Source organism: Balaenoptera acutorostrata, chromosome 2, assembly GCF_949987535.1.
Source record: "Balaenoptera acutorostrata chromosome 2, mBalAcu1.1, whole genome shotgun sequence".
Taxonomy (NCBI): domain Eukaryota; kingdom Metazoa; phylum Chordata; class Mammalia; order Artiodactyla; family Balaenopteridae; genus Balaenoptera; species Balaenoptera acutorostrata.
Window position 1 is genome coordinate 180,322,728 of NC_080065.1, and position 16,926 is coordinate 180,339,653.

General features: G+C 60.7%; 2 protein-coding genes across 2 annotated transcripts; both read left to right on the plus strand.

Moving 5' to 3' along the window:
* The first annotated feature begins 472 nt into the window (after positions 1-472).
* Positions 473-14,376, plus strand: TIMM44 (translocase of inner mitochondrial membrane 44). Its single transcript, XM_057540925.1, has 13 exons — positions 473-612; positions 2,404-2,505; positions 5,076-5,246; positions 6,251-6,331; positions 7,012-7,161; positions 8,180-8,319; positions 8,614-8,699; positions 9,291-9,383; positions 9,479-9,603; positions 10,902-10,952; positions 12,708-12,797; positions 13,400-13,510; positions 13,826-14,376. The coding sequence occupies exons 1-13, from the start codon at positions 565-567 to the stop codon at positions 13,943-13,945; spliced, it is 1,368 nt and encodes a 455-aa protein (XP_057396908.1). The 5' UTR covers positions 473-564; the 3' UTR covers positions 13,946-14,376.
* Positions 14,377-14,924: 548 nt separating this feature from the next.
* Positions 14,925-16,614, plus strand: CTXN1 (cortexin 1). The gene is made up of 2 exons (XM_057540802.1): positions 14,925-15,123; positions 15,495-16,614. Exon 2 carries the CDS (start codon positions 15,515-15,517, stop codon positions 15,761-15,763), a length of 249 nt encoding a protein of 82 aa, XP_057396785.1. The 5' UTR covers positions 14,925-15,123; positions 15,495-15,514; the 3' UTR covers positions 15,764-16,614.
* Positions 16,615-16,926: the final 312 nt, after the last annotated feature.

Below are 16,926 nucleotides of genomic sequence, written 5' to 3' on the forward strand. Positions count from 1 at the left end.
CTTCCCTAAGTGCTGTACAAAAGTGGGCTCATTCGCTCTTGCTCGTGAAGCAACTCACTTGCCCGTCTGTTGGTCACTTTCCATCATTGTCAGTGAGAGCCAGAGTCAGTGGCTATCAGGCTGGTGCGTCGATGTGGGTCGCTCTGTTTACCCGTTCTTCCGGCCACGCGAACCCCGAGTTGCCAGTAGGAGAATCACGGCTCGCGACAGAATCCACACCCTCAGGCTCCGCCCCCTCGCTGTTTTATCCAACCATACGTCTCTGCCTCACAGGAGTACCCGCCCCCCAGGTCACATCCAGTCACAGGCCCCGCTCTTCCTAAATTCTGCCCTATCAGAGGCCTAGCTCTCTAGGAATCTCCGCCCACTATTAGGCCACGCCCCCGTTGTGGATTTCCCTCCACGGCCCCGCCCTCCTTGGGAGCCCTGTCCAGTGATAGGCCTTTCCCTCCCACAAACCCCACCCGCAGGTCTCGCTTTTCCCAGGCCCAGGCCGCACTAGGCCGACGCGGCGGATGACGCCATCGGATAACGCCGCGAGAAGGTCACACGGGATCTTCTAGCATGGCGGCGGCGGCGGCGCTGCGGGGAGGCTGGTGCCGCTGCCCGCGGGTGAGCAGAGTGCGGGGCCGGGGGGGCGGGCTTAGGGAGCTCCGGACCCGTGACCTCCAGGGCCTCGTTCTCCCCAGGCCTTTGACCCCTTCGGCCCTTCCCTGAGCTCGGCGAGAGGCTCGGAGTTTGGTCGCTGGGTCAGCCGAGGCCGGGGCGGGGGCCCCGGAGCGAGCCCTCGGAACGTGGGTCCCGAAGCGAGGCCTGAGGGCGGGGGCCGGGCGTGCCGGGCCGGGAGCGGATCGCCCCTCACTTCCTGGCTGACCCCATGTGTACCGAGGAGTGAATGGTGTCCGTGGTGCTCAGTGGAGAAAAAGTAGCGAGGAAAAGGCAAAATACCGTGACAGTCACAGCTCACCTTTATATGCCACGTCCCCCTACCGGGAGCATTTCCTGCATCGTCTCTCTTAATCCTCTGAAAGTGTGGGAGGTAGTTGTCGCCCTGGCTAAGAGCCTGGGCTCATACATGCTCTGGGGGTCAAGGCGTGTAAAGCGGCTTCAGAAAATAGTACTCACGTTGCAGCTGTTTGTCGCTATTTCACAGGGTAGGAAGCTGGGAACTAAGAAGTGTTAAGCAAGCTGCGCACAGTCTCAAGAGTTTAGTGGGGTGGCTGACCTGGTCCAAAGCTCAGATCAGTCTGACTCCAGAGCCAGACTCTGGAGGAAGGAAAATATCTCCCAGGAATCTGAGTGTCAGGAGAAAGAAAGTGTTTTTGACTCAGGACTGAGCTTTTTTTCTGGGCTTGCTTGTCTTTTGAGACAGGTTTTACAGGTTGAATGTACACGTGTTTGGATTTGGGCGCAAGTCCCAAGGAGAACCACCCTCAGGTTTGGTCCTGCTGGGGGATTTTTCTCCCCAGTGAGACAGCCATCCACTTCTATTTCAGGCTGTTGCTGAAGTCAGTGGCTCCAGGATTAATGGGTGTAGGCATTCAGAGGAGTAAAACAAGTTACTTAAACTCCCAAGAGTTACTCTTGAGTAGCTATAGGAGAGTGTGGCATCTGTGTAAGTTTGGGGTGTTGCTTAGAGTGACTGGAGACAGGAAGCATGGAATGGGGAGAGGAAGGGCCCAGGGGATGTGGAAATGGAAGAGTGGTTCTGTCAGGTCATTGACATCAGTGTACCTAGCTCCGTGCTGGGTGCTAAGGTGTAGCGTTGAACAGGACCTGCATGGAGCTTCCCTCCTGGAGCTTTAAGTTCACCATTTGGTAGGAGAAGAAATGCCTACCAAAGAGGTGCTGCACGTGAGGCTAGCAGCATCTTTGCCCAGGTGGCTCCCCTAGGTTGCTCTGCTCACATCTCAACCCTGGATCGGGACATGGTAGCTTTATTCCAGGGTTGTGCCTGGGACAAGTTAGCAGTGTTTACCCCTTGAAGCCCGGGCCTCTGGTCTTCCAAGGCTGGCAGAAGTAGGGTGGGCTGGTGAGAGAAGACTGCTTGCCACCAGCATCGAGTCTCAGCCTGCCCATATTCAGACTAAGGTGTTCAGCCAGACTGGCACATTTAGCCTTCTTCCACCATAGGTTGGCATTTCCTAGGACCCATCGGTTTCCCCCACGTTCAGAGTCAGGAGGGTAGATATGGGCCCCGGAGGTGCAAATCCAGCGTTTTCTTTTTCCACCAGATTCCACTGGTTTCTCAGAATTTAGGAAGATGGTCAAGCATCTAGCATGCAGCAGACATGTGATAAGAATCGTCAAATGAGTCTCAGACGACGCCTGCTCTTTTAGCGTGTCCTACTTCCTCGTCACCCTCTAGTCTAAATGGATCTTTCTCTTTTCTCCCTCAATTAGAGATGCCTTGGAGGTAGAGTCCATTTTCTCTCCAGCCACAACCTAGTGCCACTACCCCATGGTACCTTTCAGCTGCCCCGGCTGAGTGGAGAGCTGACCCTGGTGAGTGACTCAGGATACAAGCAAGCCGGCAGATCAAGTTGACAGGAGAGAGGGCTGCAGGATGCTGTCCACACTGCTGGGGGTGTCTGATTGGCAGGCATTCCACATCCAAGGTCTTCCAGAGTTACAGAGCCCGGTGGGCCTGGTCCTCTTGGTATCCCGGGAAGTGCTCGACACTGTTAGGGGTAGGGCGCCTGCCTCACACAAAGTAGCGTGTCTCAGCTCTGATGGCTAGAAGGGCATTCCTCTAACTGAGCTGAAATCCACCTCCCAGCGGCGCCCACGTGTGGGTCCTTCACTAAGCAAGGCTGTGCCCTCTGCAGGGTGACAGCCCCTCTGGGCACTTGAGCAGAGTCACCCATCCATCTCCTGGAGCTGGGTTTCCCCAGGCCATATCTCCCTTACTCTTTATGTTGTTCCTCACAGAGAGCATTTTCTAGAGCTTTTTTGCCCTCCCTGTCATTCCTCTTCAACCACGTTTCTGTTGATGCCTCACGACCATGGGGAAGAAAGCCCCAAATCTCACACGCTCCAAATCCACATGCTCAGGCAGCCCACACCCTCCCTTCCCTTCTGAGTCTCATCTCAGCCCTCTGGCCTCAGCATGCTTTATCTCCCAGATCCTGTCCTGGGGCTCTTGTGGGCTTGGGACATGCCCCTTGGCACTTCCCCTTAGTTGTCCAGCCCCGCCCTCACCCGCAGTTTGCAGCCCTGGAGTGAGCGGTGGGGCTGCCGTGAGCTGGCGTGGTCCCTGACAGTCTTAGAACTTGGACTTCCCCTGGAGAAAGGCTGGTCGGGGCACATCTGGACCAGACAGCGGCCTGCCAGTGCCAGGCCGGGGCACCGCACCTGTGGGGCAGCACCCAGACTTGCTGCTGCTCTCCCTGGGGCCGGACGGGGACCGGGGAGGCAGTCGCCCCTGAAACTGATAGGGTGAACCCCCAGCCGCTGCAGCGGACCCCGCACGCCGGCAAGAGTGGTGGGAGCAGCTGAGCACGTGCGGCCATTTCCCTGTGACTTGACTGGCTCACAGTCATTCTTTACGCTTTCTCTTTCCCGAGCCTGCACTTAGTTACACTGGGGGCGAAGCAGGCATCTAAAGCCGGCTGTGTCTGACCCCGAAGCCTGCATCTCGGGTAGGGCAGTGCCTGGAGCGGGGCCTCACGCTGTCTTCTGGCCTCTGAGTGTGTTCGGTTGGGTTTTCCTGTGGGGATTGGAGGGGGGACCCTGAGCTCGGGCTCTCGGTGACTGTGATCCTGTGGGCCAAGAGAGGGCGGTTTGTGCCAGTCCCCAGGCCCTTGGGTGACACGTAAAGCCCAGCTGGGGACTTGAGAGCGGCTCCAAAGGAAGAAGTTACCCTGGGCCCAGAAGCCCCTGGAGTAGGGCCTGTGCCGGCTCTTCTGGGATAAGGGGCCACAGAGTCCTTTCAACTCTAGTCCTGGGACGAGGGTCCCGTTGGGTGTTGGCCTTTTCCTTGGGTGGGCGTGTGTGAGTCCCCATGAGGATTCCAAGCTGCGCCTGTTTCCCTCACCCCAGTGAGAGAAGGGGCCTGGCATTTTCTTTTGTTTTTTAATAGACTTTATTTTTTGAGCAGTTTTAGTTTTACAAGGATATTGAGTGGAAAGTACAGGGCGTGCCCATCAACCTCCTGTCTCCCTCTCCTCCCACCGGGCATGCAGTTTTCCTCAGGTTGTACATCTTGCAGTTAGGGCGGTACATTTGTTAAAACTGATGAGCCAGTATTGACACATTATTGTTGACTTTGGTCTGTGGTTGACATTGAGTTCACTCTCTGTGTTGTACATTTTATGGGTTTGAACACATGTATAATGTATCTACCGTTAACAGTATGGTTACAGAGTAGTTTCATTGCAGTAAAAATCCTCTGTGCTCTGTCCACCCCCCTCCCCTCCTCCAGCCCCTGGCAACCACCGGCCTTTTTCTCGTCCGCATAGCTTCGCCTTTTCCTTGTCTTCATAGTTTCACCTTTTCCAGGATCTTAGAGTTGGAATCCTACAGCCTGTAGCCCTTGCAGATTGGCCTCTCTCCTTTAGTGATATGCCCTTAAGGTTCCTCCGCATCTTGTCTTGTTTCTTTTTTGAACTTCGATGTAATTGACTTAACATGTCATGTGACTCCTCTATTTTTTCATGGCTTGATAACTCATTTCTTTTTCTTGCTGAATAATATCTTGTCCCACAGTTTACCGCCTGGTGGCTTTTTACTTTGTCTGTTATGCTCTTCTAAAAGAGATAACTATTCATTGTGGGTTTTTTTTGGTTTTTGTTTTGCTTTGTTTTGTTTTCGTTGTTGTTTTTGGTCACACCAAGCAGCTTGCAGGATCCTAGTGCCCCAACCAGGGATTGAACCCCGGGCCCTCGGCAGTGAAAGCGCAGAGTCCTAACCATTGGACCGCCAGGGAATTCCCAAATATTGTTTTTATTTATTTTTAAATTTGTATTTATTTATTTATTTTTGGCCATGCCGTGCGGCTTGTATTCATCGTTAAACCTGTATCAACAGAAAGGAGAAAATGAAAAAATTCTTCGTTTCTTTTACATTCTTTCTAGTCCAAATCCTATTCTTCTGGAAACAGGAAAGGCTTTCTCTCCGGCTTGCTAGATAATGTCAAACAAGAGTTAGCCAAAAACAAAGAAATGAAAGAAAGTATAAAAAAGTTCCGAGACGAGGCCAGGAAGCTGGAAGAGTCAGATGCGCTCCAGGAAGCCAGAAGGAAATACGTGAGTCCCCTTTGCTTTGAGTGTCCCTGGGCAGTCACACTTGCTCTCAGAGCCAGGAATTCCCTCCCAGTGCAGTGCTGGGGCGGCCGGGGGGTGAGGGGACAGGAGCGGGCCCCCAGCCTTCCAGTTCAGCTGTGAGACTGCAGCCTTCTCTGCACACGGCCCAGCAGCACTGATGGGGTTTCAGAGCCCTCTTGACCTGCTGCATCAGAATCTGCATCTCCACGGGTCCCTCGGGCACTAGGTTTGAGATGCGCTGCTCCTGAGGGCCTCTGACTGAAATGGGTAGAAAGTGGGTTACGGGGCTGGTGTAATTATTATATTAATCACTGCCGCCATCTCTCACCGAGCAGCTGCCAAGCGCCCGCCAGCGGATGGACTTGGCGCCCTTTATTTGTCTGCCCGTGAGGGCTCTGCCTGGCGGCACCTCCATCTCACCCGTGGGCAGCTGAGCCTGGGGTTGTGGGCATTTGCCCCAGGCCCCTCAGAGGTTTTGTTCTGTTGGCGCCCCTCCCAGGCCATGGGCGACGCCTGTTCCCCCTGAGTCTCCCCAAGGCACTCACTTGGATGTAACTACCTGTGAGGGATTCGACCCTGCGGGAGATCGCCCGTCCTTTTCATTAAGGAAGAGGAGTGAGCCGAGGGGTCGTCTCTCGGGGCAGCGCAGGCCAAGCTTGGGGCCGGGTGATGGGGAGGGGGCAGAGCGGGGCGGGAGAATGCTGAGAATGCCCCGCCCCGCCCCCAGTATATCACTGATGAGCATATGGGCAAGATCACCCCCTGCCGCCCAGAGACAGATGCGGGGCCTGGGGCTCTGTGCGCAGGAGGGTCCCTGCCCCAGCCTTCAGCCAGGGACAGCCAGGGACCCTGGGGGGATGGGAGGGGCCGGGTGGACAGGCTGAGGGGTGGGAGAATGGGGTGTGTCTGGGGAGGAAGGGACTGCTGAGGAAACGCTCCTTTGGACTGGGTGTCGCCACACAAAGATACAACATCCTTTACCCTAGAGAACCATCGAATCAGAAACCATGCGGACGGGCGAGGTGATCAGGAAGAAGCTGGGGGAGATCACCGGCACCGTGAAGGAGGTAATGGCCTCGGGACCCCCAAGGCCCCTTAGGACCTCCGGAGCCCATCTGCTCCTCACCTCCGGCGGAGGAGTCGGGGCGGGGGGGCAGTGCTGGGAGCCGCAGGAGGAGCTGGCAGCCAGGGATGAGCAGGCGGGAGGCTTCGGCCTGCGATTCACCGCTTAAGTTAGAAGCCTCTGTACTACGAGCAAGAACAGGAGGAGGGTGAAATGAGGATATTTTCCTTCCTGCCTTAGGCTAGAAGGAAGCTGGGGCACTGCACGCCCCGCCCCCGGGAGGGTGGAGGTGAGAGGGAGACTCCTGGAGGGCCTGGGAGACTTTCTTTTTGTTGCTTCTGTTTTGCTTTGCTGTTCTCCTGGGCTGGAGAGAGGGGCAGGGCTTTGCTTGGAGGCCAGCCCAGCGCTGGACACACCTCCCTCCCCTTCGTCCTGACCCCGGGGCTGCTGCGCCTGTGCTGTCCTTCCTGCCTGTTCCAGGCCGGAGCCCTAGGGTCCAGCACCCCAGACATCATAGGCAGCCTTCTGGGGCATGTGCACCCCAGTCTCGGCTCCATGAGCCAGGTGGGCTCAGGACACCTGCTCCCGCCCTCTGGAGGCCGGGTCTGCTGTTAGCTCGGGGGGAGCTCCTGCAGGCCCCCACCGGGTGCCACGCCAACACCTCCCTCTTCTCTGTCTCAGTAGAGTCTTGACGAAGTCAGTAAAAGTGACCTTGGCCGGAAAATCAAGGAGGGTGTGGAAGAAGCAGCCAAGACCGCCAAGCAGTCGGCTGAGTCTGTGTCCAAAGGTGGGGAGAAGCTTGGCAGGACCGCTGCCTTCAAAGCCCTCTCCCAGGTGAGCTGGGCCGGGGCTCGTGCCCGCGGGCGCTCTGGGCTCAGCCCCAGAGAGGCCTCACTGAGGGCTGCAGGGCACACCAGGCCTCAGCCCCTCCTGGCTGAGCAGCCTCGGGCAAGTCACAGCCCCTAGGGAGCTACACGTTAACATACCGAGAGCCTCCAACCCGATGTCAGCTGCTGACACCCTTAGCTCATGTCCAGAACCCAGAGACTGTCGGGCTCTGGGTCACTTGAGGTCCTGAATTCATTCCGTAAATACCACTTAGCACACGCTGGGCCCTCTACTGGCCATGGGGCCTCAGGAGAGAAGGTTCGAGTTCTTGCTCTCAAAGGATCCCGGGACAGGAATGGGGACAGGGAAGGGGCAGGCAGTTCCAAGTAACACGTGACAGAGGAACGCTTGGGGAGGGCGCCAGGCCAGGGGAGCGGGCATCCCCGGCTCGGGGCGCCCCGTGCAGCTAGGTGTGGCCAGAGTGGCTGCAGGGACACCAGAGGGTCCTGGAGGCCGTGCGGGGGAGTTTAGGTTCATCCTGAAAGCCCAGTCTCCCAGCGAGGATTCCGGCAGCAGCTCAGAGGAGGCCGGAGAGTGTCTTGGGTGGTGGAGCCAGGAGGGAAATGGGTTCCAGAGGTTTGCGGAGGTGGGATCCACAGGCTGGGTCAGCTCGGATGGAGGTGGCGGGGCAGAGGCAGCTCTCAGGACACCCGTCCGGTTTCTGGTGCATGTGAAGGAATGTTTCCAGGGAGAGCGCGGAATCGGCCTCAGAATGTGAGGGTCGCCTGGGAGCAGCTCTTGGCGGGGGGCAGGTGGGGGCAGAAGTCAGAGCTGGGGTCTCCCCTCTGCCTCTTGCCTCTGCCTCCCCCCTCCCCCGCCCGAGGCTTGGGTGTGTCTTTGCCCTGCACCTGTGAGAGTCACGTGACCTTGAGACCTGGGAGGCATGGCCCTGGGGTGGGTCCACAGCTGCTGGTCTGGGGTGTTGGGGAGCCCCAGCTCCCACATAGCCGGCTGTGCTCTGCAGGGCGTGGAGTCCGTCAAGAAGGAGATCGACGAGAGCGTCCTGGGGCAGACTGGGCCCTACCGGCGGCCCGAGCGACTCAGGAAAAGGAAAGAGTTCTCGGGAGAGAAATTCAAGGAAGAGAAAGTGTTTGAGGCCAATGAGTAGGTACCAGACCGGCCAAGGGGCCCACCTCTCACCACCTCCCTTTGCAGCACCTGCACTGCTGTCCGTTTCCCAGGACCCACAGAGGGTTCCTACCCAAGTCAGTTTGTGGGGTTTCTTCCTGCTCGAGGGTCCCAGGCACCCTGAGAGAACTGGGAGGGGAAGGGTAGGGTGGCAGGAAGGGGGCAAGAGAAGGCAAGAGGCCGGGGTCATAACACTGTCCTGCTGGCCCCTCTCCCCGTGACCGGAGCGGCTCCCGGGCCGCGCTCACTGGCTTCCCCGATCTTCCCCAGGGAGGCCCTGGGGGTCGTGCTGCACAAGGACTCCAAGTGGTATCAGCAGTGGAAGGACTTCAGGGACAACAACGTGGTGTTTAATCGTGAGTGTTCGCATCTCAGAGAATTGCCAGACGGCAGGCCGGTGACGGACACTCACGGAGTGCTCCCCGAGGGCCGGGCACAAGACAGAGGAGGAGGCCGGGGTCAGAGAGGACCAGTCACTCCCGCAGGGCTGCCCAGCGAGTGCGCAGCGGAGCGCAGGCCTCAGGCGGCCTGAGGGGAAGCGCCCAGTACCTCTCGGGCGGCGGGCTGCCGCCGGCAGGGCTGGGCCACCATCTTGGCTGGAGCCAGTGTCGTCGTGAGGCAGCCACGTGCACGTGCCAGCCACCCCCCCATGTGAACTTGGCCTCGACACACCCCCTCACGGGCCAGGAGCCAGCTCAGGGCCCGGAGCTCTCTGCTCAGCCTGGGGCACATGGCTTCCCAGGCGCTGACGGAGCCCTGGCCCTCCTCAAATGAGGACGTCCGGAGGCCTGTGTTCCCTCGGCAGCGAAAGCCACAGCCAACAGGGGTGGCGCCAGGCGATCACTCAGCTCCCCTCAGCCCCTGGCCAGCAGGCTCGGAGGGGGCTGCGATGGAGTGGGTGTGTCTCTCCGGAAGGGGCCCCTGACCCCATCCGCCACCCCCCGCAGGGTTCTTCGAGATGAAGATGAAGTATGACGAAAGCGACAACGCTTTCATCCGGGCGTCCCGCGTGCTGACAGACAAGGTCACAGACTTGCTGGGTGAGTGGGCTGCCCCGGGACCGTCCCCCTACAGCCGAGCCGGCGGTGGGAGGGGGTCCCGGGCCCTCACCCCACCCCTGGCTCGGCTGCCCCAGGGGGCCTGTTCTCGAAGACGGAGATGTCGGAGGTGCTCACGGAGATCCTGCGGGTGGACCCCGCCTTCGACAAGGACCGCTTCCTGCAGCAGTGTGAGAACGACATCATCCCCAACATCCTGGAGGTGGGTGTGCGCCTGGCAGGGCTGCGGCCCCGTGGAGAGGTCTGCCAGGGCCGCGTGGCTGTGGAGGGGGCTCCTGAGCGGAGAGGTGGCTCCAGTGTTTACAGAGGCCTGACCACCCCACACGCCCAGCCCCTGTTAGTCAAGCAGCTCGAGAAAGCCAGGCCGCTCTGGTCGCCTGCAGCCCCCGCTGGTCCCTGGGCCGGTGCCCTGACCATTCTTGCCTCGCCCGCGGGATGTGTCTGCCCCAGGGACTGCGTTTCTCACCCACTGGAGCCTGGAGCCCCGTGGCTTGTTTCCCTCGAGCTCTCTTCCTGAAGTTGTTCCCTAGAAGCTGCCAGGGGCCAGGTGTTTGTCTCCCAGGAGCCAGGGGCCTTTCAGGAGTTGGGAGAAGCCGGCTGCTGCTTCAAGGGCATGGGGGCAGTGCATGACTCAGGGCAGGGAGGTGGGACCAGCACAGCAGCCCAGGGGCCTTTCCTCTCTGGGAACCCTGAAGCCCATCTTCTGGTCTTCTCACCTCTCCTTTTGGCACATAAACGAGGAGGCGACTTGCTCAAGGTCACCCTCCTCGAGGCCCCCCCGTGCTGGGGCTGGGGCCTAGGCATCCCGCAGCCCAGCCAAGTCAGGGGCCTTTGGCACGGCCTTCGTGGGACCGCAGGCAGCTCGTCCGGCCCCGTGTGAATGTCTGTCCCTTCCTCCTGCACCGCCTCTGCCTGGCCCCCTCTCCTTCCTCCGAGTTCCCAGGTCCCTCACGACACTTGGCAGGGTTGGGAGGAGGTGAAAGTGTAGCATTTCCCCAAAGCAGCAGCCCAAGCACAGGCAGAATCTTCTGGGCTGAGATTGTCTCAGCCCCCAGATTCCCCGTGGTTTCCCACCAGCATCTCACCACCCAACCCCCCCTGAAAAGCCACCCTCTCCCTCACCAGATCCAGCCCTGTCTCTGGGTTCCTGTGGAAGCTTCTCTCATTGCACCCTGGGAACCCTCCCCTGCACTCCCCCTCTGCCCCGTCCCACGTGGGCCTGGCTGTCTAAGGCTTCTTCGTCCCCAGGGGAGGTAGAATGCCCTGCCTGGCCTCCTTGGGTCGGTTTCCTGGCCAGGGCGAGAGCCCCAAATGCTGCCACCTTCCTTTTCCTTCCAGCAGCCTGGCCTGGTCTCCCTTCCCCAGACTAGGACCCGGAGGCTGGGGCCGGGGGTCTGCAGAGGAAAGGTTCTAACTGGAGAACATTCTCCAGAGTTTACCTGCCTCAAAAGCCCACTCTCATTCTCACACTTTTTTTTTTTTTTGTCTTTCCCTTTTTAGGCCATGATTTCTGGAGAGCTAGACATTCTCAAAGATTGGTGCTATGAAGCTGTAAGTGCTTGCTTGCTTTCCCCCCGCTATTTAGGCCTAAGAAGAAATCACAGTTCAGAGGAGATCTGCTTGGGTGGCTCAGTCCGGGAAGGGCTGGGGTGTCAGGGGCAGGGGTGGCTACAGGCTGGGGGCCCAGGGGTCAGGGGGTGGGTGGAAAGGGACGGTGATAACTCGGGGGGTGCATTCGATGCTCCCTCAGTGCACGGGGGTCGTGGGTGCTGGCCGGCAAGTGGGGTTTGAGGCCCCACAGCCTCCCTTCCCTGGGCCGGAGTTACATCATCGGGCTCATCTCGTGGGGGTCGTGAGGATGCTTCGGGGACGCAAGGGCAGTGCTCCAGCACATGCGGCGCTGGATGTATTCATTAGCTGTTCTCATTGCAAGATCCTCGAACACATCCAAACAGACATTGATAGATGCCCACCCGGGGAAGAGCCGCGTGTCCTGACGAGGCCCGGCTGCTTCCTGGAGTCGGGGCTCTGGGCCCCGGGCCACAGTCCGCGCTGGGCTGCATGGCGGCGGGTCAGGCGTCCTTGGGAGCACTCTGTCTGCACTGCCCCTTCCTGGCAGCCTCCCCATCCCCGTCATCAGGCCACCTCACCCCACCCTGCTCACTCCCTGACCTGTGTCTTCACGGCATTTGTTCCCCCCCTCCCTCCCCCACCAGCTTCTTGATACTGAGCAATCCAGAGTCTCTTTTGGCTGATTTTATTCTGTACCCAGCTCACAAACAACTTGGAAAAAGCAGAGGAGAAGATGTCAGGTTTTCTTGTTAAATACTCCCCTGCACGGTGACTAATCCAGCAGGCATTTATGAGTGGTTTGGTTTTTTTTTGTTGTTGTTGTTTTTTTTTTTACTTTGGGACCATTAGGATGTGGCTGGTTATCTTTGCCAGCAAGCTGCCGCTGGTGCCCCTGGAAACGCAGCTGAAGTTGCAGCCACTCACACAGGGGTGTTTTGAAAATGTCATCTTTAAGAAACCACACAAGAAGTCGGATTGGCACTTTTTTTTTTTTTTTTTTTTTTCCCCACTTGGTGGATCAGTTACTTCCATAAAGAGTGGATGCTGTTGGAATGTCTTCCTTCATGGTTGCTTGTTGAGATACAAGGCTGCTGGCTGCTGTGTCCCGGGCCTGGGAGCAGGCACAAGAGGGTTAGGGTGTCGTTTGGGGCACCACTGCCCCCATAAGAGGAACAGGCTGCTAGTGGCCGAGACCCGTCCACAGGGGCTGGTCAGTGAGAAGGCGGTAGGCCCGGGCAGTTCACCCCAGAGCAGCCGTGGGGTAGGATGAATCCTAGAAAAAGCGTTTGGTTCCAGGCCACGATTCACAGTGAGGTGAACATGGGAATGTTCAGGATCAGCCAGAGAGGCCTCAACTTACCTCTGGGAGTGTATTCCAGATCGCGTTCCAGGAGAATTACCAGCCTCACTGATTAATACCGCTTTCAGTAGCGTTGATACGGTGCTGTCTTTATAATGAGAGGGCAGTGTGTGATTCGAGCCAGCCAACGGGTGGCACCGGCCTCCCTGCTTGGACCTGTGCTCCTGGCATCTGCCACTCCTGGCGCCGCACACCCAGGAGCCGGGAGCCGTTTCTGGAAGGTACAGGAGCTGAAGGCCTGAAACCCCATGGTGAGCTCACCCGCAGGGAGCTTCCCGAGACACCGCAGCAGCCCCCGGCTCCCCTGCGGTGCAGTGCCTTGGCGCCCCGCACAGGTGGCCAGCCATACTGGTGTGTCTGGCTTCTTGTTGCAGACCTACAGCCAGCTGGCCCACCCGATCCAGCAGGCCAAGGCGCTGGGCCTCCAGTTCCACTCCCGCATCCTGGACATCGACAACATCGACGTGAGTGCCTCTTCCAGGGGGCCAGGTGGACCCCAGGATGGGCAGGGATGCTTCTCTGAATTGCGCTCAGCTGGGAGGGTTGAGGTCCCTCTCCCTGGAGGAGTTCCAGTGCTTGGACTAAATGACCTCCAGGGTCCCTTTCAGTGGAAGGTTTCCACAGTCTTGCTGTCGGGAATTCTCAGGCAAGTGGTGGCCCAGGGGGTGCTGTTGCCCAGACCCAGGGTCCCCGGAGGCCCCTGAAGCCAGGGCTATCCCTGCACCTTCACTGGGGAGGCTTTGTCAGGACTACTCAGGCCCCCTACTGGTCTCCCCGTGGGGAGCTGAAGGCACGCCCACACCTGTGTGCGAGACAGCCGGCTCTGAGAGGCCATTACACGCCTGCACAGCCTCAGTCCGGGGAGCCTGTGTGGGTCCTCAGGGGTTCACATTCTGCCTCACAATTGGGAAGTGCCCGCCCGGAAACGGGCCAGTGGGAGGTGGCAGCCCTGGGGTGCTGAAGCAGGGGTCTGCACCTGGAGGGGCAGCAGCAGTGAAGGGGCTGGGGACCATTCTCTGAGACCTGCCTGCCCTGTCGTGCCCCGCCCCCCCCCCCACCCCTGCAGTTGGCCATGGGCAAGATGATGGAGCAGGGCCCTGTGCTGATCATCACCTTCCAGGCCCAGCTGGTGATGGTGATCAAGAATCCCAAAGGCGAGGTGGTCGAGGGTGACCCGGTGAGTGAGCGGGGGAGGGGATGGGGCAGGAACATGCAGTGAGGCCAGTTGAGAGTCGGGATGCGGAGTGGCAGGGCAGCACTTTGAGCTGGGCCTGGCGGAGGGTAGCTGATCTCTCTGGTTTGACCAATTCCTGAGTTACAGCCTCTGTCCCTGCCTCTGCTCTGGACCCCAGACCCAGGCTGACCCCGCAGCATCACTCCCTGGTCCCTCCCAGTTCCCTGACCTGGCAGCGCCTCTCTCCCTGCCCTCGTCCTGGAGTGGGTGCCGGGCTTGCACCCTGCGTCCAGCCCTCACCCTTCCCTGATTCTGCAGGACAAGGTACTGCGAATGCTGTGCGTGTGGGCTCTCTGCCGAGACCAGGGCGAGCTCAACCCCTATGCAGCCTGGCGGCTCTTGGACATCTCCGCCTCCAGCACAGAGCAGGTCCTCTGAGCGCAGCAGCCACGACTGGGGCCTCGGGGCTGGATCATCACTGCAGACACACGGGAGACTGTTGTCCACTTGCAGCAACTAGATCTCTGGGGACAAGACTGTCAGCTGTGCCCCCGCCGTGCCAGGACTGCTGCAGAGCTAGCGGGATGGGGCGGGGCAGGGAGGGGCTGCTGTGCACAACGCCAGCGCCCGCACCGCCCCTCTGCCCCATGGGGGCTGCTCGGGCCACGGGCACGCAGGCCACGCAGTGCCCAGAGGCCCCCAGCCCAGGGGTACCCTCCCAGGACCCAGTGGTGCGGCCTGGGCCCACTGGCCACATCAGCCAGGCCGTTTCAGCCTTTTTTTTTTTTTTTTTTAACAGTGCCCTTATTATTATCCTGTACATACGCAGAGATTTGGAAATAATAAAACACCAAAGTGCAGGAGAGCAACCTGGGTAGTCCAAGGTGTCTGTCACTGGGGTGGGGGGAGCTGGGACTGGGGGGGGGTCAGCCCAGTGGTCATGGGGCAGCGGTCATGGTCACTGAAGGAACGCTTAACAGAAGAGGGGGAGGACTCACCTGGACGGGACCCTGCCCACCCTGAGTATGTTGTCGGGCGGGGGGAAGGGGGGGGGGAGGAAGGAAACTGGAAAAGCTACGGAGGTTTTCAGTGACCTGGCTGGGGTCGCTTGAGGGTTGGGGTCCCCGAGGCTGGAGGACCTTAAGCGTCTGTATGAGTTTTGGGGCACTGGGATCCCCCAAACAGGGAGTCTGAGGGGTCGGTTGCAGAGGAGAATGTGGGAGCTTAAGTCGGGCTGGGTGGTTTGGGGGGGTGCCTGTGGGGGTGGGAGGGCGAGGCCCTCGGTGCTTATGGTTCTTTTGGGCTGCTGGTCTCCCCGGCGCCTCTGGGCGGGGCCCGGTTCTCCCAGAGGACGGGGCGGGGTCGCGGGCCCGAGCGCCGCTCCCTGCGCAGCCTCCGCCCCCCGCGGCGGCCCCGCCCCCGTCGCCATGGGAACAGCCGCGGCGGCCCGGCTGGCGCGGAGCTCGCCTGCCTCGGTCTCCGCCGCTCCAGGGGCGGGTGGGGTGGTAGAGTCCGGGCCGCCGCCGCGGCCACCGGCGAGAGACCAGGAGCGGGTGCGGGTCCCGGAAGAGAGCGCGGCTGCCGGCCGCTTGGTCCCGGTCCCGGTCGAGGCCAGGGTGAGGGGCGCGGCGGGGCGGGAGCGGGGGCGGTGGGGGAGGGGGGGTCCCCAGGACGCAAGAACAAAGGGAGCGGGGTGGGGGAACCGCGTCTCGACCCCCACCACGCAGCCCGGGCCGCGCGTTCGCACCTGTTGTGCGCGGGCCGGCCGGGTCGGGGTTTCCTTCTCCTTGCTCTTAGCGTCCCCACCTGCGCGCACGCCGGGAGTTGGGTGCCCGCGGGCCAGCCATGGGCGTAGCCCGGGGACAAAGGCGCGGGCGGGGGCTGGGGCTCGGCAGGGTAGGGGGGGCTGCGGCGGGTGGGGACGACGCGGGGGCGCGGGAGGGCGCAGCTTCATCCCTGCTTCCCGGGCGGGCCCCCTCCTCCGCAGGGCGCGCGGCGATGTGAGCCATGAGCGCGACGTGGACGCTGTCCCCCGAGCCGCTGCCGCCATCGACGGGGCCCCCGGTGGGCGCGGGCCTGGACGCGGAGCAGCGCACCGTGTTCGCCTTCGTGCTGTGCCTGCTCGTGGTGCTGGTGCTGCTGATGGTGCGCTGCGTGCGTATCCTGCTCGACCCCTACAGCCGCATGCCCGCCTCGTCCTGGACCGACCACAAGGAGGCGCTCGAGCGCGGGCAGTTCGACTACGCGCTGGTCTGAGCGGTGCGGCGCCCTCGGCCGGCCCTCCGCGGGGTCTCTCTCCCGGGGCCGATCCGACGGGGCGCCGCTGGGCCTGGACCGCGCTCAGGATCCTGCCCCCGAGCCCGCAGCCCGAGGGGGGAGGGCGTCAGGAGAAGTCCAACCCCTCCCCCCTCACACCCCTCCCATCTTCCCTCCTGGCCAGGCCGGAGCCCCACTTCGTGCCTTTATCCCGCCCTGTCCTCTCTCCGTAACTCACCGGCCTGGCTGGCCCCCGACTCTAAAGCCTGTGGGAAGAGGACGCCCGCCCCTCCGCCCCCAGCGTGTAGGTGGCTCTGCTATTGTCCTGCCGCCGAGCATGAGTGTCATGTCCGCTCCCGGGTTCGGGGACCCCCGTGTCCCTTTCCCTCCCTCCCCTGTCTTCTGGCCATCCTCACTCCCCCGCCGCCCGCCCCCCTAAGTGTTGAGCCCCTCCTCGGGCTCCGGCCCTGCGGGCTATCCTGGGCCCACGAGGTGGACGCTGCATACCAATATGCCCTGCTCGGCCTGCTCCGGAGACAGAGACTGAAGAGCGACAATGGCTGCTGTGTCCAGGATGCGAGGCTCCTTCCATGGGGGGAAGAGCGCAGACAGGCTCCCTCCCGCCCCCAGCCCAGGCCCCAGTTCAGGTCAGCGCGCCCCTCCCTCTGTCACCACCTCCACCCCTCACTGGCCCTCCTGCCACCTCCCCCAGATCCCTCCTGCAACCCCCCCTCCCAGGCCCTCCCCTTGCTTTCTCACTCCTCCCTGCCTCTGAGCCCATGGTATTAATAAAAGCTATTATTGAGCGCTTACTGCATGCCAAGCAGCGTGCTGAGGTAGCTCCTCCCGTACTTGGTCTGTTCTCTTTTCACGACCCTGTTACCATCCTCATTCTACAGGCCAGGGGACTAGGGTCCAGGCAGGTTGAGTGACCTGCCTATAGCTGGCTTCTAGCCAGGCTAGAATTTGAACCTAGGGCTGACTTCTGCATGCTCTTAACAGCTGCCCAGGGCTGCGAAACACCCAGATGTACACTCTGGGGGACCAAGGCGTAACCATCTCCATCCCCCTCGCTCCAGGAACAGCCAAGACCACCCTTCTTTCCCTTGACTTGAGGAGACGCTGGGGGCCATGGAATGGACTTAGCCTGGTAGGGAGCCGGG